Raw genomic sequence first — 27,435 nt, 5'->3', positions numbered from 1 at the left:
AATTTCAACTGTGTCCTTTAGCTGATTGTTATCAGTTCAAAGGGCTATGAATGCTATATTATCCATGTGGCAACCGTTTACAATTTTTTTGCTGAGTGATGATGCCGAAGGCAAGAAATGGGAGGATCTTTGGTTGCATATTGATAGTGATGTAAAAAAAAGTACACTCTACTGCATTATTAGATTTTTACAGGAAAACAAAACTGCTGAAGTGGGCATGTTAAAAGCTAGAGTCTGAATAAACCCTTGTCTGCCAAGTGTTCAGCATAATTGGTGTAGATGTGAAACATCTCCTAGAGTAGGCTGGGCGACACCTTTAGTGACTTTGGCACTGCAACATGTTCCATGTTAGAGTGCTTGCCACTTGGTAAGCAAAGCAATGTTGAAGAGCAATTCAGGAACGTTTATTTTACAATGTATGAGAAATGGCTTGCAATGATGCATAGAAATGTCCCTTCACACAAATAGCATTTTAAGTCAATGAAATCTCACTGTGGTGCTCAGTACAAGTTCTAGATCCCTTCAGTAAAGGGGAATTTCCTCCGTAGTTTCAAACGTGCTGCTTCATTTTCGACCGCTTCAATAATTCTGATGGCATAAGCGCCAGCTCAATGCAAATTTTGCAGAACCTGCCATGAGAATCGCAATGTTCAAGTGCACCAGTATTGGCATGGAAAGCTATGTCAGTGGCCAGAGTTAAATTGTGTACTGGCTGTTTTGGCGTTGCCCATCTCAATTGCCAATGTTGAGAGAGCTTTTTCACAGAAGTTTACATGGGAAGGAAAGAGCGAGCACACATGACCAAAGACTCACTGAAGAAGTATTATATGGTGTGCTACGATAAGTTTAATTTGCAAAAATCTATTTGGACCTCAAACACTATACGTACACTGTCTACCGTATTTTCCGGCGTATAAGACGACCCGGCGTATAAGACGACCCCCTACTTTGCTTGATAAAATGTAGGTTTTGTGCTATACTCGCCGTATAAGACTACCCCCACTTCCAGCGCAGTCCAACGCAGTCCTGCATAGTTGGCTCGTACTTTGTACGCTTTTGTAACCTGCACACTTATCACTTTTTTCTCCAAGAATGTACCGATTGCTACCTCATGTACTTTGGTTGCTAACTATTGTCACTTTTGATCCATGTAACTTAACGTTTGCTTTTGTAATTTGTTCATTTGTAATTTTTCCTCTTGTATCAATACTGTTCCTACTGTAAAGCGCTCTGACACCTGATGGGAAAAACAGCAAGCAGCCCCTGGATGGAAAATCTGTCATAAGTAACAGTACAATTCAGGGGAAGAGGAGCGCCACCCCTGTCACGGTTGCTGAGAGTAGCAGTTCAACCTTTCAGCACTGTGAGGTCAAGTACAGGAGTATTAAAGCTGGCAGAACTAAAAGTAAAGTCCGCGCTATGTAAGAAAGGCATGAAAACATACCGTCAAATTTGGCACCCGGCGTATAAGACGACCCCCGACTTTCCAGAACATTTTAAGGGGTTAAAAAGTCGTCTTATACGCCGGAAAATACGGTATATACCATGTTCTATCAGTGCAGAAAGGAAGCAATAATAAAAGCAAATTGTTCCATAAACACCGGAAAAACACTTTTTTTGTTGTTTTTAGTGGCGCGCAAATGTGTAACCACTGATAACTTTTTTAAGGTACTGAAATCACTGGAAAAAAAACACCAGAATTTACCAAAAAGTAGAAACTGAAAACAGGAAAGCCTAGTCATAATCTAGTGAATACTCCCGCCCATGTGCGTGGACCCCGGAGCAATCAAAAATAATCTCTTAAGCTGTCTTCATTGCAGTCCTGCATAGTCACTTAAGAGAAAATTGAGACAAATAATGCAGCCTAACATATACAACGCTACAAAGGCCACCACTTCATCTAAACAGTGAAAAGGATAGTCCACCATGTCCGGTTTAACACTATTTTACCAAGTTTTTCTCACGGGGAAAACTCCCCTTCACCAAAATACTAGAAATGATAGAGAGGAAGGGTTGGCCAGACAAGCCCCACGTGTCTTGAAAAGGGATACCTTGCCTTTAAGGAACTCTCCAGAGATCCTCAGTATCCCAGGATGCACAGCCAAAGTCCTTTTACTTTCAGTTCTTTTTGAAGGTGTATAAAGCAAGGCCTGTAGCATACAGTACAGTACCATTTTCTCCACCGGGGAGGAGGGCGGGCGCTTCTGACTATAACGGAGATACCCCTACTACAGAACTGGAGCTACAGGTAAGAAACTACTCCTTCTGTAGTAGGGGATCTCTGTGTATAGTCATAATCTAGTGAATAGAATGGCAAGCCCATCCCAAAACACCAACCCGGCGGTGGAGAAAAACAGATAACACCACTACTGTGCAAACAGATTTCTCAATGAAGCCTGCACAACCTGAGCATCTGCTCTGGCATCAGAGTCCAGACAGTAATGCTTAGCAAAGGTGTGGACCGACTTCCAAGTGGCAGCCCTGCAGATCTCTGCAAAGGGAACATTACAAAGCAAAGCTGTTGTAGCTGCTTTGCCCCTGGTAGAATGAGCCTTAGGCTTACCTCCGAAGGTCTTGTTAGCCTTCTGGTAACATAACTGGATACAGGACACAATCCACCTAGAGATGGACTGTTTTGAGGTGGCAAGACCAGTCCTGACCGACCCATAATTGACAAACAATTCGTCTGACCTACGAATGTCCTTGGTCTTATCCAAGTAGAATTTCAACACCCTTCTGACATCCAGGGAATGGAGAGACCTTTCCGCTGGAGTGGAAGGATTCTGGAAAAACGTAGGTAAAGTTATGGTCTGATTGACATGGAAATCAGAAATCACCTTAGGAAGGAACTTAGGGTGAGTACACATCACAACCTTAGCAGCATGAAATACAGTATAAGGTTCTTGACAACACAACGCCTGAATTTCACTCACCCTGCGGGCCGATGTAATGGCCACAAGAAAGGCCGCCTTCCAAGACAAGTGTTGCAGAGAAGCCTTATGGATGGGTTCAAAAAGCTCTTTCATCAATCTGGACAGCACCACATTCAGCTCCTATGATGGCGAAGGACGCCGAACAGGAGGAAACACTTTTTTCAATCCTTCCAAAAAATCTTTAATCACAGGGATCTGGAAGGAGGATGTCTGTGAAGGGCATTTCCTATACGCAGTCAATGCTGCAAGGTGAACCTTGTTCGAATGAAAATTAAGGCCAGACTGAGCCAAATGCAGAAGATATGGAAGAACGACATCTTCCTTGCAGGTCGTAGGGTCATAGTTCTTGGAAGTACACCAGATGCAAAACCTCTTCCACTTGTAGGCATAGGAAGTCCTAGTGGAGGGTCTCTTCCTTAAGTATAGTCATGCAATCTTCAGGAAAATTCAAATGTCCATATTGCACTATCTCAGGAGCCATGCTGCCAAACTCAACGATGAGAGGTTGGGGTGCACCATCTGCCCCCGATCTTCGCGAGAAGGTCCGGCCGACACGGCAGCCGCATGTGGAGTAGGAGAGACCGGTGAAGCAGGTCCGTGAACCACCACTGTCGGGGCCACTCCGAAGCAATGAGGATCATCCGTGCTCTGGATTGAGACAGCTTGATGAGCATCGCTGGAATCAGGGGAATGGATGGAAAAGCGTACAGAAAGCTGTTCGACCAGCTAATCCAGTGGTTCCCAAACTTTTTCGACCTGTGGCTCCCTTGACCTAATTGGCAGTGGGCCGTGGCTCCCCATTATGTCACTTGTTTTTCAGCAGCAACAATAGCTGAACATAATTATTGTAACAGTAACTTACTGTACCCTTGTATCATGCTACTTTTGTGAAGCGCTCCGATACCTACGGGCCATGTCCGCGCTTTATAAAATAACAAATAATAATGCAGAGCCACAGATTCAACTCAAAACAGCGATCTGAGAGCACAATCATAGTTAATAGATTTTTAACAGCTGTGCCCTCTAATTTTTTTTAATGTAATATTTTCCTAGAACACAAGAATTTTTACCTATTAACAATGCAAGCTGGTCTTTTTGTCGGCTGTGCTTCAGATATTGGCATTGTTAATCTGAAATATTTGGTATCATTGATTAAAATGTAAACATGAATTACAAAAGCAGTTGAAATTTTTATATCCCATACACATTTTTTTGTATATGTATGAAGCGGAGAATGGAATGATTGAATAATCAATAGGTAAATATACATGGAGGGATAAACTGCTTGATGAAACGCCTGTTTTTCTCTACAGCGGTGACCTGCCATTTTTTTATATCTGACTAAAAGCAGCAGGCCCAGGGTTACCAACTCTGGCCATTAGCACAGGCTTAATTATCGAGCATTATGAAGTTTTGGGCCACAATGGGGAATAAAGTCAGCTTCAGAATCACCAGGATATTTAAATCATGCAGTTCTTGAAGTTCAGGTACTTCTCTGTTTATATTTCCCACTTGCTTTCAGCAAGTTAAAAATGTGAGCAGAAATACACTTTGTTTTTAAACTCGACAATCGTGTAAAGATGGTAATTCCGCAGCAGTAATTAAGGGAGGGAAAAACGAGGGAACTGCTTTCACTGAGGTGAAGAAGGAAACCTGCCTGGCCGTGGATAAGGGTCAGACTGGGTCCAGGAACCTAATTCTGGCTGCTTGCAGCCTATTTCCACAGCGAGTTTGCATACTGGACTTTCCGGCGCGGTGTTTCTTCACACGAAAGACATGCGTAACAGCAGCCTGCATACAAATATAACACAAGCTTTGGGGTCACGAGTTTGTAATTTTCCCCTTCTTTACAGTTAAAAGTTAAAGCAATGAATAATCTAGTGTGAAACCAACCTGTTACCTTCTTTTATCTTGTAAAGAGGGTCCCCATAGGCTCGGCAGAACACTGGCAGCGATAACGCTGGACAGACATTGCTGTCTATGGCGGCCATATGCGGAGGCTGTGTGAAAGCAAGTATGTGCGTATGACGGCCGTGCTCTCGGGCCAAACGATGATTCTGGATTAAATAGGTGGCAAATGCAACTTCCCGGTGTTTCACTGCGGCTGGGTGTCATTTAATTAAGCTTTACTTACAGCCTTCAGGCTGACAGGTAGGGCGTCAAAAGACGCATTATTTCTTAATTGCTCAGCTGCATTTTCTAAACATTACAAGCTTGTTCCCGCAGCGTCCGCGGCGCCCCTGGCTTCTCCTAATGGCGCACCGGGGTGCCGCGGCGCACAGTTTGGGAACCACTGAGCTAATCCATAGCGCGTTCCCCAGAGTCCCGGGTTGGTAATACCTGGAGGAAAAGTCTCAGCATTTTCTGTTTCCGGCGGTGGCGAACAGATCTACGTCCGGAGTGCCCCACCTGTCGGAGAGGTCTCCTAGCACTTCGTAGTTTAGAACCCTATCGTGGTTTTCTTGCACCAGCCAGCGGAGTGCGTCCACCTGAGCATTCTGCACACCTGGCAGATGGGTAGCCGTTATAGCAGCCAGTGCCAGATCGCCTGCGTTTCCTGTGACAGAGTGCGCGATCTTGAGCCCCACTGCTTGTTGAGGTAATACATTGTGGTCATATTGTCCGTCTGCACAAGCAAGGAGTTGGTCTGGAAGGACAGATGAAAGGCCTTCAGTGCCAAGTGGACAGCTCTGAGTTCCAGGAAATTGATGTGATATGTGGATTCCGCCGGGGACCATGTTCCCTGGATCTGTAGATGGTCTGAATTCGCTCCCCAGCCATGGAGAGAAGCATCCATGACGACCGTCTAAATGGGAATGTCCTTGTGGAATGGAACCCCCTTGAGGAGATTCTCTGCGGAGCACCACCATCTCAGGGACTGTTGAGCGTGGAGGGACAGCTTGATCCTGTCGTCCCAGCTCCCTCGCTTGTGGTCCCACTGATCCTCCAGACATTACTGCAACGGCCTCATGTGTAGATGTGCGTGTGGCGCAAGGAAGATGCAAGAGGCCATTGACCCCCAGTAGAGAAGACACCGTCCTCACTGTTGTAGATGAAACAGCTATGAGAGCCTGAGCCTTCCGAAGGGTCTATAAGCGTCTCTCATCCGAAGTAGACACGCTTGCTGAAAGAGTATCGATGGAGGCTCCCAAGTACTGCAGGCACTGAACAGGCGTCGGAACGGACTTTGACATGTTTATGTGCAACCCCAGCTGGTTCAACAGAACAGCCGTCCTGTTGAAGTGCAGTTGCACTTCCTGGAGGGTGGAGGCTTTGATCAACCAGCCGTCCAGGTAAGGGTAGACCAACACCTTGTTCTTTCGCAGGTGCGTTGCCACCACTGCCATGCATTTCGAAAAAGTCCTGGGTGCAGACTTCAGTCCAAACGGTAGTACGGTGTACTGATAGTAATTGGTGCAGACTAGAAATCGCAGGAACTTCCGGTGTTTCCGTGCAATGGGCACATGGAAGTACGCATCTTGCAGATCCATTGCGCAAAGCCAGTCTCCCCTTAGCAGCTGAGGATAAATCTGGTGCAAAGACAGCATGCGAAACTTTTACCTGCGAATCTATTTGTTTGCTTGTCACAAATCCAGAATGGGCCTGAACTCATTCTTGTCCTTCTTGCGCACGAGGAAGAACCGAGAGTAAAGACCCTTTCCCCTTTGAGAGAGAAGAACCTCTTCTATCGCTCTTTTCCTTAACAGGGTATCCGCCTCCACCTGAAGCTCACGCAGTTGGAACTGCGAGTAAACCAGTGGAATCGCTGGAGGCGGGCTGATGAAACTAAGACTGTATCCATTGCAAACAATATTCAGCACCCACTTGTCCCGAGTAATTTTTCTCCACTCTGCCAAGTAATGTCTGCTTCCCCCTACCGGAGAAGGTAACGCACGAGGAGGAAGTAACCCCTCAGGGCCTAGACCCGGCCGGGCCTTTGGGTGTCGAGGAGGACTGCTGGCCGCCTCTGCCCCTTTGGCGCTTCGGGAAGGCCGCGGCTGGTACTGCTGGCCAGTTTGACAACCTTGCCCTCTTCCCTGGGCACCGAAACGTCTCTGGAAGGGACGGAAGGTTTTCTTCTGCTCTTTTGGCTTCCCTAACCAGACAGCCGTCAGGGTTTCTGCTTCAGCCTTCATGCGGGCCATCTCCTCATCCGCATGTTTACCTAAGAGCGTCGCCCCAGAGAACGGCAAGTTGGCGACTCGCTGCTGCGCCTCTGGTTTCAGCGATGTCAAACGCAACCAGGCATAGCGGCTCAGATAAATCCCATGGCAGTATCCATGAGCCGCCAAGAGAGGAATCTGCAGCCGAGCTGATCACCTGATTGGATACCATCATGCCCTCATTGATGATTTCTTGGAAGTCTTCCCTCCTGTCCCTCGGAAGGTGCTCCAGAAACTGCTGCAGGGACTCCCACAAAGACCGGTCATACCGACCCAAGAGAGCCGTGGCACTTGCGGCTTTCATGGACGTAGCAGCCGTACCGCAGACTTTTCTTCCCGCTGAGTCCATCTGACAGCTCTCCTTATCCGGAGGCACCGTAGAAGACGGGGCAGTAGCGTGCTGCTTCCTAGCCACAGTGACAATCACCGAATCCGGCACTGGGTCCGATCGAAGGAACGCCGGATCGGAGTCTGGGGCCCTGTACTTTTTCTGCAGCCGGGAAGGAGCGGATTTCGTTGACGCTGGGGTCAAGAAGAGCTCCATCGCCGGTTCTTCCAGCCCTGGCACCAAGGAGGGTCGAGACAACTGCCGCTTGTGTAGGGTCTCGAAAATCACCGATGTCGAAGGTGTGGGAACAGTTACCGTAATCCCCAGCTTCGCTGCCCCTCGCAATTACACCTCTTGGAAAGACACAAGTCATCGACCGGTGACACCCTCGTACGGGGGGAATCTGATAAGGTGGGCGAGTAATCCCTGGCACTGGAAGAATCCGTATGCCGGGACCTTGACCTGTCCCTCCGGTGACGGTGCCTGGACCGTGTCGAAGACAGACGGTCACTCCTTGACTGGTGTCTCTGTCTGGACCGTGACCTCGATCTCCTGGGCCTCGGGCGATCCACTGGCCGTACAGGAGGCGGAAGCAGCAGAAGCAAAACCGGAACCATAGGTTGTGGAGGCATCATGGGTGGTGACGGGAGGCGCGGCAGAGATAGAGACCACGGAGTAGGCCGCGGTGGAGGAGGAATTGGAGGAGGAGGAGTAGGAGGACGCGGAGGAGTCTCCTTAAGCATAGGCGTCCACACCACTCTCCTCTTTTTCTTCTGCACAGGTCTTGACGATGAAGTCCTTGAGGCCGACCTCTTAACAGCCGAGCACCGGCGCCGCCGTGACCATGGGTTCTTGGATGCAGAGGACAGGCTGACCACTGAGGCAGAGAACACAGGCCTCCTAGACGTCGATCTTTCCCTCCGTGACGACAACCTCTTCTTCGATGTGGACCGTCTCGACGTCGATACATCCCTCGAGGACGACTCTTGTCTCCTCGACAACGGCGAACGGCGGTGTCCCCTCAACGGCGAACGGCGGTGCCTCTCGGAACCCTCTCGGCGTCGACGGTGTCTCGACGACGATGCAGTCCTAGACGTCGACCTCGTCCGACGCCGCTTTGCCACACGGGGAGCATATGGTGGTCATCCCTCTCGACGTCGAGGCTATCGACGTCGACGGAGATCTGTGCCTTTTCCTGGCCTTATCTTGATTGGGGAGCCCCCCAGCGGCCGAAGCACGGGCAGAGGACAAAGTCCCTCCATGCCCAGACCCACCATGGTCCTGATGTTTCCTTACCTCCAGGCCTTGGAGACGGATTTTCTCTCTGTCCCTCAAATCTCACAGTCTTCAGGGACATGAGAGGATGGTAGACAGAGGATACACACACAGTGAGCGTCCGACTTAGCCTTCTTCCTGGAACACTCAGGGCACTTGTCGAACAAGGCAGGCATGTTCGACAGGAGTGGCCAAAACTGCCCAAAACCCCAAGCAAAAGGAAGAAGAAGCATTCAGACGACGAGTGAAACACTCCAAACACTTGAAAAGTGCCAACAAATTGAAAAAAACACCCAAAAAGGTAGAGCTCAATGCTCCAGGGTCCTGCTAGCAGGAGCCGGGAAAAAGAACTGAAAGTAAAAGGACTTTGGCTGTGCATCCTGGGACACCGAGGGTCTCTGGAGAGTTCCTTAAAGGCACGGTATCCTTTTTCAAAACACATAATGGCAGCCTTTGGGGGCTTGTCTGGCCAACCCTTGCTCTCTTATCATTTCTAGGATTTTGGTGAAGGGGAGTTTTCCCTGTGAGGAAAACTTGGTAAAATGGTGTTAAACCGGACATAGTGGGCTATCCTTTTCACTGTTTAGATGAAGTGGTGGCCTGTGTAGCCTTGTATATGTTAGGCTGCATTATTGGTCTTAATTTTCTCTTAAGTGACTATGCAGGACTGCAATGAAGACCGCTTAAGAGAATATTTTTGATTGCTCCAGGGTCCACGCACATGGGCTGGACTATTCGCTAGATTAGGACTATGCACAGAGATCTCCTACTACAGAACTCTACCTATCAGCCCAGTACTGAACCGCAAAAGTAATCCCTAGCGGGTTTACTAGTAACCTGTATTTTCTATTAAATTTCTTCTGAAATCTTTTGAAAACTGCAAATGTTCTTTAAAAATCGTACGAAATACTGAAACGCAATTACCTACCTGTTTTAAGTTAAGCCCCCAGTGCAGGCCCTAGGAGACTAGTGCTGGGTTACAAAAGTAACGCGATCGTACTTTATCTGTAATTTGAATTTCCTCCCATTGGATAACATTATCAGAATCACCTTGAAAAGTTTCTAAGTGTCAACTTTTAAAACAGCTTTATATTCAGGAAAATTCATCACAGTAACTAAAACGTTTTTGCTAATTTCGTTTCAGCTTAGACCCCAGGACTGAATCTAAGATCTGGTCCTGGAACTACCAAAGTAATCCATAAAGTAATCAACTGTACTTTCCTATGAAAAACCCATTGAGCTCAATGCTAGAGTGTGTTTCAGAACTGTATTGCTTATTAGCTATCCTGTAATTGTGTGTACAAACTTATTGTTCCTCTGCAGAGTATTTACATGAGAGTACCCGTACCTCGAAAAGTATATTTTTATAACTGTGGGTTCTAAAAATAAAACAACTATATCTGAGTATATAACAACAATTGGCCTGGAGTTCAGTTCTTGAGTGTGTGAAACCTTTTGCTGACTGAGTGTGTACAACAAATGCTTTACACTGTCCTCTGGTACTGCCTTACTGCTCGACCAAGCTACCACTTTGGAGAGAAAGGTCGGTTCTGACGTTAACCTCGGTTATACCTTTGGGGGTGGTGGACTCTATACACACTGTACTACCTTATTGTCCAGTATATATAGAGCCACTTTCTCACAGGGCACATGCACCTGTGCCCACACCACTGGCATAGGGCACCCAGCTAGAGGGGTGACTGAAGTATGCCAGGGCAGTGGGTTCTGTGGGCATGGCACACAGGGTTGTGTGCCATGTCGACTCTCTGGTTAGTTCTGTACCTAGACACTCAGCCTGCAAAGGTAGTGTGTGGGTATCAGGGTACAGGGCACCTTGGGGAGAGGAGCTGGCCTAACGGCTAGGGCGCTCGACCTCGGAGATCTGGGTTCGAGTCTCGGTAACGACGCCAAAAACCTCCTGTGATTCTGGGTCTGGGCAGAATCACTTAATCTCCCCGTGCCTAAAATGAATACGTGTCCTCATGTAACGTAACTGGTGCTATGTAAAGCGCTCTGATACCCGATTCAGTTTGGGTCTAGTTCGCGCTATATAAAACTCTGTAAAAAAAAAAGGGGTGGCACAATAAGTGCTGCAGCCCTTAGGGGTCTTCTCTGGCCACCAGGCCCTGGGAACCTAGGGTACCATTTACTAAGGGCTAATAGGTGGCCAGAGTTGCCAATTGGGTTTTGTTTCAATACAGCTTTAGGGAAGGAACACAGGCCCTGGGTACCTGGTTGGCAGGAGCCCAGGGCACACTCAGTCAAAGCACATCAGCAGTTCAGCAAAAAGTGGGGGCATACCAATGCAAGAAAGATGGCACTTTCTCACAACACAGTTTCCCATAAGATTTTGCTCAGGAGACTGGAGGAGATTGGACTTAAGAGATTTGGCTGTCCAGTGGCTGACAAGCTTTCTATGTTCTCGTTCACAGGTGGTTAGCCTCGGTCCGTATCGTTCTGCTGTAACAGAGTAGTCCAAGGGAGTACCATAGGGCTCTTGTCTGAGCCCGACTTTGTTTAACATCTATGTGGCTCCCTTGGCCAATCTGTTAAGCAGTAGCGTGTTTATCGCTGTCTCCTATGCTGACCATACCCAGCTGCTTTTTCCATTTGCAAAGTTTACTCCTTCAGTGCAGGCCGCTCTCCCTCTGGGAATGAGAAGTATCTCACAGTGGATGAGGAGTAACTTTCTTCAGTGCAATGTGGGAAAGACGGAAATCATGCTTTTCGGGGAAGCTCAACTACTGTGGACCCCCGATTGGTGGCCCACAGACTTAGGTACTCCCCCGTTCCAAAAACTTGTGTAAAAAATGTATGTGTTCGCCTTGAGCAGACCTTTACCATGAAGGAGCATGCCGCACAGACAGCCGGCTCCTGCTTTCATGTGTCGGGCCTATTGAGTCGTATCCTTCCCTTGCTCCCTGACTCATCCAGGAAGACGTTAACCCAGGCGCTTATTTTAAGTCGCCTGGATTATTGTAACAGTCTACTGTTGTCCGCCAACGAGGCTGCTCTTAATAGACTACAGGTTGTCCAGAACACGGCAGCACGCCTGTTCCTGAAAGCACCGCCTAGAACAGCCTCCCGGCCTCTGCTCTATCAGCTCCATTGGCTCCCAATACGGGAACGAGTACAGTTTAAAGTCTGCTGCACCATACATAAGGCCCTGTCCAATTCTGGCCCCAGCTATCTTGCAGATAAATTTATCCGCTATACACCTCGGCGGTCTCTCCGTTCAGGGTCCACATCCCTCCTCGCAGTGCCTGGAATTAAACGGTCCAGACAAGGTGGGAAGGCTCTATCCTTTCTAGGCCCCAGTTACTGGAACAAGCTCCCTGTGCAACTAAGACAGTGCACGGAACATCTTCATTTCAGGAAACCGCTTCCTCTTTCGTAGACAGTCTTCCCACATGTGGCCCGTCTTGAGCGCAGAGATACCCCTTCGGTGGTCGATTTTGGCGCTTTATAAATAAATAAACAACCAGCTGAAAACAGACATGATGTACATAAAGTAACGGTGCTACTGTTGCATGTATGCACCTTATTATATAGATCTAATCTATGCAATTATGACCTCTTGCCTTTGGCTCCTGGCATACTATCTTGTACACATGATACATAGATGTAGTATATTCTGAATACAGAACTGTCACTTATTTGTAAAGGACAAGATGACATCAATAATTCTAATGCTATTGCTCTCGATAGAGGTCAGTATCACAAGTACACATGTTCACATTCTTGGTGTAAAACGGCTACATAGAGGACATCGAACTATGCCTCTGGTGTTGCAGTAGGGAATCACTGCTGCAAGTATAAGAAGTCTGCACTCCCTGCCACAGACAGTGGGCTGTGGTAATTGAGGACGGATTGCCCTTAGAATAAAGTATGCAGATTCTGTACTACATCTCAAATAATGGAAGACATTTAGTTAATAATGATTATTATCAAATGTTTAGAAGGAATAAAACTAATGTTAGATTTCTTCAAAGAGTGTCCATTCTCAATGTATTGCTTTTGGCACAGTAGGTCTGAAATTTGCTTTTTATCATTTTACTCTTTGGATACTGTACTGCCTCACAGTAAAAGCCTGTAATAACATTAGCTTCAGATGTCAATGTGCCGACTCGGTCAACTGTAACCCATGTCTATGGCAGAACTGTCTGCAGTCCCTATTTGGATTCTTTCTCAGGCAAATTATAAGAAAGGGTTCATGGTGCCTCCTTCCTCTACTTGTTGAGGGAGGCTGGTATACTCTATCCATCTGTACGCCTAGAGAAACATACAAGGTGTGACCGAGGTTCTTGGCAAAGTGACACCCCCTTTAAAAAAAAAAAATCTAAGACAAAAAAAAACAGGTATGTTGCCAAACAATGCATGTACAAGCAGTGCATTTTATCTTGAACCCAGATCTACACAGCTAGATCTAGCAGTTTATGCAACAAGCACCATGTAGCCTTGTTACAAATGTCATCTAGATGTGCCCTAGGAAAGCAACTGTGGCTGCCTTCTACCTCGAAAGATGCACTCTCAGCCTGGCCTGTGATAGCTGGGTGGATTGAGCAGTCAACACTGCAATTTCAAACTTGGTTTCTGAAATGCCTAGCCAAAACATGTCAAATGTCTGTACTGCCTTTAATTTTTTGCTCTAGTCACAATATGCTAATGAAGTCCTGTTCTCCCGTACTGAAAAGAAGAGAAGAAAACGTAATTGAATGTGTTTCATTCCAAATGTATTTGACGTCTTTTTAATTGAATATGTTTACATGTTTCAAGGCTTATACAAATCAATTTGCATTTTTAAATGGAGCATATCCTTTCCCATTTCTCTTCATTACAGCACTATTGCTGGAACACCTGTCCCGCAATACCTACTGACTCTCTGACCCATATGAAACTTTGCTTCACTACAGCACTGCTTGCACCTCCTTTCCTCAGTGGCATTTTGGTTAGTGGAGGAATTCTCTTATCGAACCCTCCCTAACCACCATCAACTCATTAGGACTAAAATCGTATTATCCAGTCATCTTCTTATTACCCCTACTTCCTCTGAGGCACCCTCCAGTTCTCCTGGCTGGTTAGGTACTCGCTTCTCATATCAGACCCTTAATATGTGCACATTGCACACCTCAACAAGCTTTACAAGACGTATTTTTATCAGTATTTCGACGTTCAAAGGCCAGTAAAAACAAGTCAACTAAATATTTCCGACCACTCTTCTAATCAGAAAAATATCACCTTTAAAAATAGGAATTAAATGTTTCACAGGGAAATGGCTAATTAAATTTTAGAGGGACCTTGGTGAAAAGGTCACTCAAAATCCGATGAGAAAAAGCAACCCACTTCAGAGTGTACAAGATAAAAGGAGCAGGAACCAGTAAACTCAATGGCGCCCCTTGACATATTTCTCTGGCAAGGAGTAATAACCCATAGGTACATTATTTGTCAATATCGGAAGAAATTACCTCCACCCACTCCCTGATTCTTAAAAAGGGCAGAGTATTCCAAATAATCGACCTTCAGGGAAAAAATTAAGCAGGTCTACTATACATTACTTCACTACACACAATCTTCTCTAGCACTCTAGTGTGTTATCCATAAACTTCTTCATAGTCTCACACCTTCAGCGAGCCATACAGCTGGTTAAAACTCACAAATATGTATTTCAAATAATCGTAATTTGAATGACACCTGATACTTTCAAGGGTATGTTCAGCTTGTATGCAAGCTAAACAACTGGAATGTTTTATTTTTTGCTAACGAGTATGCCTTACAAACTGATAGAAAAATGTATATTACCTTCCAGGGGGTCCGTAGTCTCCTCGGTCGTATGGTGGTGGTCTTCCATATGGATCAGATGGTGGTGGCCCACGGCTGTCAGATGTAGGAATGCCACTGTTGCCCATTGGCGGAAAGAAATTTGGATTCACGTGAGGTGCAGGAGGGGGACCACCAGGGGGTGGTCCAGGGAGATGTGGAGGAGGAGCAAGTGTCATTGGTGGACCTGGTGGTCGTGGGGGGAAGGGCCCTGGAGGTGGAGGAGGACCTTGCTGTGGAGGAGGGGGCCCAGGCGGGGGTCCATAAACAGGTGGAGGAGGACCAGGAGGAAGGGGAACAAGTGGAGGCTGGCCAAAAGGCTGTCCTGGAAACATCACTGGAGGAGGTGGTCGGTCACCACGATTTGGATGCCCAGGCATAGGAGGGGGAATGGGCTGGCCAGGTGGAGGAGGGCCTGGAAGGCCCGGAGGACCTGGAGGACACAAAGGTGGACGTGGAGGAGTCATTCCTGTTGATAAAAGAGAAGGCTATTTTTATATTATTTTTTTCCAATATGTACATCAAGAACAGGTGCTCTACATTCTTTTTCTTTTTAAGAATCCACATTATCAGAATAAACATATACATCTAAAACAGCACAGAATAGAATTGTCACCAATTACTGCTAAAGAGGTGGAACAGAAAAATGTCATCCAATACATTCTAAATACCTAGCCTCTGGAAACTTCACCAGTGAATACTAGAGATTACCTACTGCTCTGTGGCCAACTGCAGTTCTGATCAGGTAGCACAGACCATTTGCAATGTACCAGAAGGAAAAAGTTACTTACCCTGTAAGCATCTATTCGCAGCGTGTAGTGATGCAGATTCACATGCTATGCATACTCCTGCCATCTAGTGTTGAGCACAGACTCTGTTTTCATCAAGTAATTATGGTCGACGCCGTGGGCCGTATTTCCTCCTCCTCAAGGCATCAGGCATGCGGTTGGGGGGTGGGGGAGGGGTGCCTTCCAGATTTAGGCTGCAGGAGTCGATTGGAGGTTTGAGGAAGGTCAGGGTTTTCACCGGATCTCGGGTTAGGATCGACTGGGGGACCTCCTCATGGTGTTTGCCCACTCGAGCTCGGTCCGTGGACGGCGGGTGCAGAGTGGGGCGTAATTGTGGCGTCAGGCCTGAGCCAGAGGTTGCAGATTAACAAAGTCGGTGTTCACAGGAGACAAAGTCTTTGCGGTTGAAGGCAGGCCGGTCCTCCAGGATTTTCGAGGTTGCTGGCTGCAGAACACAACAGGATTTCACAGGAGCAGGTCCGAGGTGGAGACAGGCCGGTCGGGCTGGGGCCAAGTCAGTGGGCAACTTCCTAGTTCGCTTCGGCACGGGTGTTCTGTCCTTTTCTTGTTGCAGGTTCTTGTCTGAGGAAGCAAGTTTAAGGGGTTACAGGTAGGTAAAAAGGCTGGGACCAATGGGTCCCTTCCCTGGTGCGACCACCTCCTATTATGCCACCCTCCAGTGGGAGGGGGGCATAGGCCTTTCCCAGGTTGGCTGGGTGCCCCTGCATCTGCAAGATGGCGGGGACTGAGAGTTGTGCTTCACCTTGCCTTTCCCACCTGAGGGGTGGAGTTGGCAGAGGTGGGCACACCTCTTTTTCCTGCCGGTTCTCCCACCCAAACAGGGGTCAGAACCAGTGGGGACCAGTTGCTGAAAGCAGCAAGTGGCCTGGGGAAACTCACAAAGGCAGCAAGCCTTTGAAACCTCCCCTACATTAACCCTGCCGATCCTGGGGGAGGAGGCATGGCACCTCATCCCAGGATATGCATTGTTTCAGGCCCCAGAGAGCAGCAGGCTCTCGACCCAGGGGCCCAGAAACATGTCTGGTGGTCACAGCTGAAAGAAACCACTCCGCATGGACACTAGTGGTAGGTTGTTTTTTCAGTGGGCAATTCTAAGATGCCCTCTGTGTGGATTTTTCATTAAATCACACACTGGCATCAGTGTGGGTTTATTTATTTATTTATTTTGAAAGTTTTATATAGCGCGAACAAGATCTTTGCAGATATCAGAGCGCTTTACAAAGGCAAGGGGTAAGAACAGGAGAGTGCCTAACAGGCATTTGGCCATAGCGTAATTGTAGGTAATAAGTGAGCGGTAGGGTAGGTACACGAGGGAGCATAGTTAGGCAGGTAAGTCAGTAATACAAATAGTACAAATAAGAGGGAGCATGGACAATCAGGTAAGTCGATAATACAAATGGGCAAAGAGATCAAACAAGTAGTACAGATCGACGCAGAGTCTTAAAAGGTCCAAAGTAATAGTTCAAGTGTATTTAGCCATGAGGATAGCTTTTACTTCTTTCTTAAAAAGAGGAGTGGAGGAGATGAGCCTGGTTTAATGTGCGAAGATGAATATGCTACTTACCAGTATGCATCTGTTCTTGGCATGTAGGGCTGCTAACATTCATATCTATTGCATAGATCGCCGCCTAGTGTTGGGTCTGGATGATTGCACATTGTTGTCCTGGAAGAGTCTTCGAAGTATCACGAGATAGGTGGCTCCTCCCCTGGACTACAGTGCGCATGGGCATCGACTCCATCCCCAGATTGTTTTTAGCCATTGTGGCAAAGATGAAGTGTGATAGTAGAAATGATGTCCATGCTAGTGATGAAATGCAAGAAGTAATCTGCAGCTGCTACAGGCGCCGGGGAGGAGGGTGGGCGATATGAATGTTAGCAGCCCTACATGCCAAGAACAGATGCATACTGGTAAGTAGCATATTCAGTTCGAGGCATGTGGGCTGCTAAATTCATATCTATTGCATAGAATACATAGCAGTCCCCTCATTAGCGGCGGCCGCCCGTGCCAGCTGCAGAAGTCTGAAAAAGGGTTTTGAGAACAGCCTGTCCTACAGCTGCCTGCTGTTTGGAGTGCACATCTACACAGTAATGTTTGGTAAATGTATGTGGTGTAGCCCACGTGGCTGCTCTACAAATGTCTTCCAAAGGCATGTTACCTAGGAATGCCATGGAGGCCCCCAACTTGCGTGTGGAGTGCGCCCTGGGGGGGACCGTTAAAGTGCGTTTAGCCTTCTGATAACAAATCTGAATACATTTAACGATCCACCTGGCTATTCCAGCTTTGGAAATAGGCTTGCCTTTGTGCGGTGCTGAGAAGGCAACGAAAAGTTGCTCTGTCTTTCTAAAGTGTTGTGTTCTGTCAATGTAGTACATTAATGCCCTTTTAACATCCAGCGTGTGGAGCATTCTTTCCGCTACTGTTTCTGGGTTTGGAAAGAATGCGGGCAGTTCAATCGTCTGACATGAAACTGTGACACCACCTTTGGAAGGAACTTGGGGTTAGTGCGGAGCACTACCCTGTTTGAATGGACTTGAATAAATGGCTCTTGAATTGTGAGCGCTTGTAGCTCACTAACACGTCTGAAAGACGTGATAGCAATGAGGAAAGCCACTTTCCATGTCAAGAACTGAACCTCACACGAATGTAGAGGCTCAAAAGGTGGGCCCATCAACCTAGTGAGGACCACGTTGAGATTCCACACTGGAGCGGGTGGGGTCCTGGGAGGAATGACCCGCTTCAGCCCTTCTAGAAAAGCTTTAATGGCAGGCACCCTGAAAACAGAGAGATGCTGCCTGTTTTGAAGATAAGCCGCTATGGCGGATAAGTGTATCCTAATGGAAGCGTACGCTAGATTGCATTTGTAAAGATGCAACAAATAGCAGATGATGTTAGGAATGGAGGCATCTAGCGGGTTTATGTTATGTGCTGTACAATAAATGACAAACCGCTTCCATTTTGCTGCATAGCAAGCTCTTGTAGTGGGCTTCCATGCCTCCCTGATGATGTCCATGCATTCTGGAGGCAGGTTAAGGTAGCCGAACCCTAAAACCTCAGGAGCCAGATCGCCAGATTGAGCTGGTGCGGATCTGGATGCTGAATGTCGCCATGGTTCTGCGTCAAAAGTCTGGGTGTGAGGTGCAGCCTTTGATGCGGTACCACGGAGAGTTCTAGAAACGTGGTGTACCATGGTTGGTGTGCCCACGTTGGAGCAACCAGGATGAGCGTCATCGAGTGTTGCTTTAGCTTTCTTGCCACCAGCGGTATTAGAGGTGCTGGGGGAAAAGCGTACGCAAATCTGCCTGAACAGTTCATCCATATCGCATTGCCCTGCGATTGTGGGTGAGGGAACCTGGTGGCAAAGCTTTGGCATTTTGCGTTTTCCCTTGTGGCAAACAGGTCCATCTCTGGATGACCCCACTGCTGAAAGTACGGGCGGAGTACTGATGGATGTAACTCCCACTCGTGCATCTGGTGGCTGTACCTGCTGAGCAGATCTGCCATCTGATTGTCCTTGCCCGGGAGGTGTTCCGCCATGAGGAAAATGTCCCTCTGAATGGCCCACTTCCACATGCTCTGAGCCAGATGAGACAGCTGTGGAGAGTGCGTACCCCCCTGCTTCTGGATATAGTACATGGCAGTCATGTTGTCCGTCCGGATCAACACGACTTTGTTGCACAGATGTACCTTGAAGGACTTGAGTGCCATGAAGATTGCCATCAATTCTAGATAGTTGATGTGCATCTTCTTCTGCTGTGTAGTCCATGGCCCCTGCACCGTGTAGTGGAGCACATGAGCTCCCCAACCCTGGAGAGAAGCGTCCGTCGTCATGATGATCTGCGGCACAGGCTCTTGGAACGGTCGGCCCTTGCAAAGGTTGTGTGGATTCCACCAATGCAGAGAGCTGTATGCCCGACCGGTCACCAACACTAGGTCTTTCAATTGTCCTTGAGCCTGTGTCCACTGATGCGCCAAGCATTCTTGGAGCGGACGCATATGCAACCTTGCGTGCGGGACTATGAAGATGCAGGAGGCCATCATGCCTATCAACTGCATAAACACTCTCGCTGGGAGTGAGTGTTGCGGTCTGAACCTTTGGATGAGCGACTGGATGTTGTCGATCCTGACCTGGTTCGGCTGAGCCGTAGCAGTCAAAGTATTTATTGTCGCGCCCAGATACTGCCGCACATGGGCTGGCTGAAGGTGCGACTTTGGATAGTTCAGTGAGAACCCCAGACTGTGAAGGAGGTGAATTGTGTGGGACATGTCTGCGGCGCACTGCTGTTCCGACTTTGCTTGAACGAGCCAGTCGTCTAGGTAAGGGTAGACATGTATGTTCTGTCTCCTGAGGTGCGCCGCCACAGTCGCCAGACACTTTGTGAACACTCTGGAGGCAGTGGTCACTCCGAAGGGTAGGACCCTGAACTGGTAATGCCTGTTCTGTATGGTGAACCTGAGGTATTTCTTGTGGGATGGGTGGAGTGGTATGTGAAAATAAGCATCCTTGAGGTCCAAGGTTGCAAGGAAGTCTCCCTGGTTTAACAATGGAAGAACCTGCTGCAGTGTTAACATATGAAAATGTTCTGAGAGGATGTACAGGTTGAGGGGGCGTAGGTCTAGAATGGGTCTGAGTGAACCGTCCTTTTTTGGGATTAAGAAGTACAGGGAATAAACCCCTGTGCCTTCTTCCTCCACCCGCACGAGCTCTATTGCGCCTTTTTGCAGCATTACAAGAACCTCTTGCTGCAATAAGTGCAAGTGCTCTGCTGACATAGGTCATTGTCTTGGGGGTATGTTGGGTGGAGTGGACGTCAACTCCAAACAATAACCGAACTGGATAAGTTTCCTCACCCATCTGTCTGTGGTGATGGACGTCCAGACTGGCAGGAACTGCTGGAGTCTCCCCCAGACAGGTGTTGGATGGTCGGGGGGTAGTGACAGAGAGTCACTGTTTGTTGGCAGCAGAGGAACGGGAACTATTGTTGCCTCTGCCTCTGCCCTTGGCGCTGTTGCCTCTGTAACCACCTCTATTCTGTTTTGGGTACGAGGCCTGGGCGCCTCCTCTGCCGAAATGTGACTGCTGTGCCAAGTGTCCTCTGGTAGCACCCCGCGCACTTGAGCGACGAAAAGTGTTTCCTCTGAATTGCTGAGACTGAAGTGCCCCCATGGACTTAGCCGTCTCAGTATCTTTTTTGATCTTCTCGAGGGTGGTGTCAACCTCCGGCCCAAACAGTCTGTCTGGATTGACGGGCTGGTTGAGGATAGTCTTCTGTATTTCTGGCTTGAACCCTGAGATGCGGAGCCATGCCTGACGCCGCAACATAACACTTGTGTTGACTGCTCTCGGCGCTGTATCTGCCACGTCTAGCGCACATTTAATTGCAGCGTTAGAAATGAGCTTGCCCTCTTGTATCAGCAACTCAGCTCCTTCTTTAAACTCGTCTGGAAGGTGTTGTAAGAGCTGCTCTAAGGTGTCATAGTGCGCCCTATCATACCTGGCTAATAGGGCTTGTGTGTTAGATATGCGCCATATGTTGGCTGCCTGCGCAGCCACCCTTTTGCCCCCTGCCTCCAGCACTTTTGACTCTTTGTCCGGGGGAGGAGCTTCACCCGTTGTCTGCGAATTCGCCCTTTTGCGGGCATTTGAGACCACCAAAGAGTCTAGAGGCAACTGGCCTCGTATATAAGTAGGGTCCCCAGGTGCCGGCCTGTAATTTTTTTCAATTCGTGGGTTCACAACCCTCGCGCTGGTGGGTTCCTTGAAAATGTCTGGCATGCTTGAGAACCCCCTTAAGCATTGGAAGTGTTTTCACAGTTTTTTCTGATGCAGAGAAAGTATCAAACAAAAAGTCAACTTCCACAGGGTCGGCATGCATCTCCACCTTATGGTTTGCAGCCGCCCTTTCAATTAAAGCATTAAACGCCGCAGAGTCTTCAGTTGGAGAAGTTTTCACCCCATACATCTGTGGGTCACCGACCACCTGTTGGTCCCCCTGATCACCAGAGTGTACCCATGAGTCCTGCTGCTCATCAGGGTCAGTATTGTCTAGGAAGTTATACCCCTGATCTTGTTCATCCTCATCTCCATTTGAGCAAGTGGGTGAAGGGGTAGGACTCCGCCTAGGCCGTTGTGGAATGGGTTCCACAAGTTCTGGCGTGTCTGGTGCAGGCTTTTTCTTCTTTAGAGGTATTACATAGGATTCCACAGGCTGGGATGTAATTTTCCTCTTGTAGAGCGTTAATCTACCAGTGTCGGCGTCGATAAAATGCTTCTCGTGTTCGTCAGATAAAGGTGGTCGACCAAAGCCTCCACTTAGCTGAGTCTGCCTCAATGGCTCCGAGTCCTCGGGCACCGTACGAGGTGCAAAAGCCTTCGGCGCCACCTTCGGTGGTAGCGTATAGAGGATCGGCATGGAAGTCTTCTTCAGTGGAACACTTGTCCTCGGTACCGAAGGTGTGTTCGGCTCCGACGCCTTGTCTCTCAACCGTTTCAGGGAGTCCGAGACTTGCTTCGTAAAAGAAGCGGACGGCTTCGTCGATCCGACCGACGACCTCTGTCCACCCGCAGGGGAAGAATCGAGCGTCGACGATTTTTCCTTGGGTGGCGGAGGCGCGGACGCACCTTCGACAGCTGCGCTCTGCTTCACCGTCCTGGCCTTAGTCGTCGACGTCGCAGACTTTGGAGCAGCAGATTTATCTGTCCGCGTCGGGGCTCCAGACTTCGGCTCGGTGCCCCTCGCTGACTTCGCTTCGACTGTCTGTTTGCCTGTCGGTGCGGCAGTCTTGGTGGAAGGTGTCTCGACAGTCCTCTTCGACTCGACCATCTTACTCGACACTGGCTCGACGACCTTCTTCGAGCCGGTCTCCTTGGCCCCTTTCGGTACCTTAGCCTGTTCGACAGCCTTCTGCGGCTTCGAGGGCTCCGAAGACGACGGTTTCGATGTAGTCCCAGACGTCTTCGGTGTCGATGGTTTGTCGGCCATCTTTGTTGTTTTCGATTCCGATGGTTTCGGTTTCGATTTGTGTAATGGAGGCTCCGCTGGTATGTCTGTAGCCGGGCCAGGAGGCGGGCCGAGGACTGAGGAGTAGGGTCGTGGGTAAGGCCGTGTGGCGATCCCGTGACCTGAGCCTTAGTAAACGTACGCACGGGGCATAGCTCTCCCTCTGAGCTATCTTCCGCGGCCCCATAAACTTCCTCGTCGTCCCCTACCTCCTCGACCTGTTCGTCTAGGTCCAGGTCCTCAACGGGTTCTCCGTAGTCGGCCTCGACCTCCGCCGATGTAGGTGAGATCTGCAGTTGAAGCTCTTGCTCGTCTGCTTCGGGGTCGCCAAAGATGTCTGCCGGCGCCGATCGCTGGGCCTCGAGGCGCGCCACGCGCCTAATCTTGAGCGTCTTTTTCGACCTGAATCTCGAGCAGGCCATACAGTTGGCCTCGTTGTGGTCCGGCGACAGGCACTTGTTGCATACAGGATGCACGTCGATGTGTGGGTACTTCGATCCACACACGGGGCAGTACTTGAACGGGCTCCGCTCCATCATAGCGTCGTCCGGGTCTTGCTGCGTCGACAGGGCCTCGATGACCGAAGAGTCACCCGACTCCTCAGATATCCGACTCGAAGAGTTGGAGTACACACCAGACCGAACGCGAACAATACCGACGAAGTAAAGAAGGCCTTTTGGCCTTAAAGAAATTGTTTTATCGATTCCGAACAGGAGACGTCGAAATCACATCCGAACCCAATGGCGGAAAAAAACAATCTGGGGATGGAGTCGATGCCCATGCGCACTGTAGTCCAGGGGAGGAGCCACCTATCTCGTGATACTTCGAAGACTCTTCCAGGACAACAATGTGCAATCATCCGGACCCAACACTAGGCGGCGATCTATGCAATAGATATGAATTTAGCAGCCCACATGCCTCGAACCGTTTGATACCAAACTTCAGTCTACAGTTTAGCCATTATGGTGCTGTGGAGTACGTAATGACAAACTCCCTCTTAATGGCAGCACTGCACATACAATGTTCAAGAATGGACTTCGACACTGTAGGGGTACAGGGCTCATGCACCTGTACCCTCCCCACTGGTATAGGGGACCCAGCTAGAGGGGTGACTGATCTATGCCAGGGCAGTGGGTTGTAGGCATGGCACACAGGGATGTGTGCTATGTCGACTCTTCACTTTGTTCTGCAACAAGACACGCAGCCTCCAACGGTAGTGTGTGAGTGTAATGGTACAGGGTCTCTAAGGGAGGCACAATAAAAGTTGCAGCCCTTAGAGGTATTCCCTGGTCACAGTGGCCTGGGTACCTGTGGTACCATTTACCAGGGGCTGATATGTGGCCAGAGGTGCCAATTGGGTTAGTTTTGGGGAAAGAAAACAGGCCCTGGGTACCGGATTGGCAGGGACCCAGGGCACATCAAGTCAAAGTGCATCAGTAGTCTGGCAAAAAGTGGGGGGATACTTCAACAGAAACCCAGCTTCTCACATGATGCCAAGAACTCTTGTAGGGGGTCTCATGTGTAGTTTTGCATGAGGGACTATTGCTAGGCAAGATGCCATCATACCTACAAGTCTCATCGTGGTTTTGACTGGTAGGCGACAATGTGGCTGAAAAATGACCCAGTTGGTTCTGGAGATCGTTTGCGGATTGGGGTAGGTTTTCCCAGCGATTCCATTTAATATGGCTCCTAGATAAGGTTGTATTTGGAGCGGCTGTAGATTTGGCTGCATTGATTGTGAATCCCAATCGGTGTAATAGATTGATTGTATTTCGAGTGTCTTTTAGGCATTTTGTTTTGGTGGCACTCTTGAGCCAATCGTCTAGATAGGGAAATACATGCATGTTTTCCATTAACTTTGCTGCTACTACCACGAAGCATTTTGTGAAAACTCTTGGGGCCACTGCTACCTCGATTGGTATTATTCTGAATTGATGATGACTACCACTTACCACAAACCGTTGGTATTTGGGATGTGCTGAGTGGATTGGGATGTGAAAGTATGAGCCTTTTAGATCTGATGCACTCAGGAAGTTGCCTTCATGAAGCAATGCTATTATGTCTTGAATCGTTACCATGTGAAAGTGTTCCGATAGTAAAGAGAATTAATTCCTTTGTTGAGATGTTTGAATGGGATGGGTTCTACAGCCCCTTTCTGTAGTAATAATTTTACTTCTTCCTTTAGCAGATGTAGATGCTGTGGATTTAGTATTTGTTTTTGTGGTGGGATGTTTGGCAGGAGGTTGTGTTAATTCTAGGCAATATCCCATCCTGAGAATTTGTAGTACTCATTGGTCTGATGCTATGTCTGGCTACAACTGATGGAGGGGGGAATAACAAGATAGCTACTCTTTTTCCTGCTGTGTCAATTGACCGACGCGTTTGATGCCGAAAACGACCCTGGTTTGTAACAATGCTTGATTTATTCACTCGATTAGAGTTGCATTTTGCACCCTGAGATCTATCCTTTATTACTGCTTGAAAACTTTGAAGTCACCTACTTGAAGAGTATGTTCACCTTTTAAGATTCATTGGGACCACAGGTTTGTTTGAAGATTCACATATTGGTCGTACCATAGCATTTTTAAAATTCTCCCTGGGGAGCGTATTTACAACCCCAGTCCCGCCCCCCCTCCGTCCCTCCCTCCACCCCCCCCCCACCCCCCGCAATGGTAGATATTTCCTGTCCTATTTCTATTACCGATGCCCTCATCCGGGTTAACAGACTAGTTTCTCTATTGGATTGCCAACCCTCCCATCCTAGCTTTTACATTGCCGATTTGTCCCTCTTTGCCATGAAGAAGGTGTCACCCCAATACTGGTCCTTGACCAAAACGCACATCGGTGCTACTTCTGCTGGACAAATGAAAACATTATTTCTGCTGGGCAAATGGAATTAGAAATATATATGTACTAATATTTGTATGACAGAATAAATATCCCTTCTATTTTTGTTAAATTGTCTATAAACTATTAGAATCTGTATAATACTGTCAATTAATGATTTTATTGGTGTTGTGTTATGTATGAGAGAGAATGAGGTATCTATGATCGACTTTCAAATATGATGTCAGTGTGTTTGATGGTTAGGTGGTGGTTTTTCTACTAATTATGTGTTATAAGCAAACTTTGAAAAAATACATATTTTGTTATCAGAGGTAACATTTGCTGCTTCAAGTTATTGTTTTGTATATGTTGTATCAATGATGAGTGTATTTTGCCCCGCACCAAGGGCACCTGCGAAGAATACTTTTTTTCATCTCCATCTGCTGGAGACAGACATTCTCAACTGGTGTGGACGTTGATCGCTCGCTGGGTACTCTACTCTGAATCGTGTCGATTGTTCTTTTTCTCCACAGGCCGAGTAGATGTCGAAACCTGTAGAGCTCCTAAACAGTCTGTCCGAGGCAGATGGCGGGAAAAAAACTATCTAACAAAGGAACCATTGAACATGCGCAATGCCTCGAGGAGGAAGAAATACGAAGCACAACCACTACCACAAAAATTCCTTGAAGAAAACTAGCAGGAGTATGCATAGTATGTGAATCTGCAGCCACCACATGCTATGAATATGCTTTGCCCCTTGGGCATTCCTCATTGCACCTTGCCCTAAAATGCTTCTATACATCCCCACTGCACAAGCCTGAGCTTTCTTAGCTTGACATTTGACAGCAACTAAACTTTCCTATATGAGAAGAGGTAATTGGTAACCGAAACGTCTGTAGACAAAAACTGTGAGAAGCAAATTCAATAGATTAACTCTTCCTCACCTCCAGCATATCTTAGTGGGCATGCCACTCACAACCGAAAACCAGTCTTCACAACAGCACAAGCATTCAACACAACATGACAGTACACTATCAATACCACTATAAACACAAAAAAGCAGCAAGTGGTGGATGCACACATAAGGGACGCACGTAAGCAGGCAGTTATTTTGAAATCACTATGCCCAAAATCTTATATTAGGAAAACAGTTTAACACAACACACTGCACTAATCTAACTAATTGCTAGGAAGTATGCCCCTCCCAAATGTTATCTTTAATTCAACACAGTGCACTGAGCACAGACCACAACTGAAAAAATGGTTGGATATTTCAGACCGTTAGCATAACTGTACACACCACTAACCGAAAAATAACAATTTAGACAGACCGCATATATGCAACAAAGCTTAGCAATACCATGTAGTTGGATTGCACAACACAAAATCAAACAGCCCAGTCTATCTAAAGAGATAATGTGGACTCCTAACACACCAGGGGGATCAATTTAATATAATTAAATCTATCTCCACACTTTTCTGTTGTGGATAACTTTGATTATGTACATTGGAATATCTCAACACAAAAATAAAACTTGAAAATATATCAATGGAAAGCTCCAGATGACCACCTTTGGTTTCATTACAATTGACATTTGAGTCATAGGTGTTTCCAGCCGCCTTTCTCAAGTGCAGAGAGAGAATATACCCCTTAGTCAAGTAGCATATTTCAGATATTCTTATGCATCCTAGGGCAGAGGTTTCACCGCTGAAGAAAGCATAAGCTTATAAAATGAACAAAGACAGTAACTACATGAATGGTTAGAGGCCTCTGTTTATACAGAGACACCAAATTTACAAGAAAGCAGCACATTAACCACATTCCTTTGAAGATGAGGCAATACAAAGGTCTTACTCCAGTTTAGACAGTCTTCTCAGACCAGTTGAAGGAACCCAAACTCAGACAGCACTGCTGGTCCGAATTAATTTCTTCAACATAACAAAATATGTGCAATTTCAAGGCAAAAAAAGGAAAAATGACCATTGTGATTCTAGAAATCAAACCTATTCACAACTCTTATTTTGGGCATGAAACAACTTCAAAATAAACCTTTTACTTTCAAAAGAATGAGTGCTTTGTGTGCAAGTGTCCCTCTGTACATGAGCTTCAAGATCAACGCTCCACACAGAGTTCCTACATGATTTTTCTACAACATGCAATGTAAGTAACATAGAAAATACTTATTTAGCGGTTAGCATGTATTGGGAAGGAGAGACAGCAAGGACTAAGAGACACAAAATCATAATTAAGGTAATTTTTACATCAAGATGTGTTTGAACGAGAA

General features: G+C 47.5%; 1 protein-coding gene across 6 annotated transcripts in view; it reads right to left on the bottom strand.

The window, feature by feature from the left end:
* CPSF6 (cleavage and polyadenylation specific factor 6) overlaps positions 1–27,435 on the bottom strand; it is a 435,319-nt gene that overhangs the window by 180,090 nt on the left and 227,794 nt on the right. For all 6 annotated transcript variants that reach the window (XM_078678617.1, XM_078678596.1, XM_078678608.1 and 3 more), the window contains one exon: positions 14,499–14,985. In XM_078678617.1, the coding sequence (XP_078534743.1) occupies positions 14,499–14,985 (487 nt within the window). The remainder of the gene's footprint in view (positions 1–14,498; positions 14,986–27,435) is intronic.

Source organism: Lissotriton helveticus, chromosome 1_1 (genome assembly GCF_964261635.1).
Source record: "Lissotriton helveticus chromosome 1_1, aLisHel1.1, whole genome shotgun sequence".
NCBI classification, from domain to species: Eukaryota; Metazoa; Chordata; class Amphibia; order Caudata; family Salamandridae; genus Lissotriton; species Lissotriton helveticus.
This window is presented reverse-complemented; position numbering and strand designations above follow the sequence as displayed.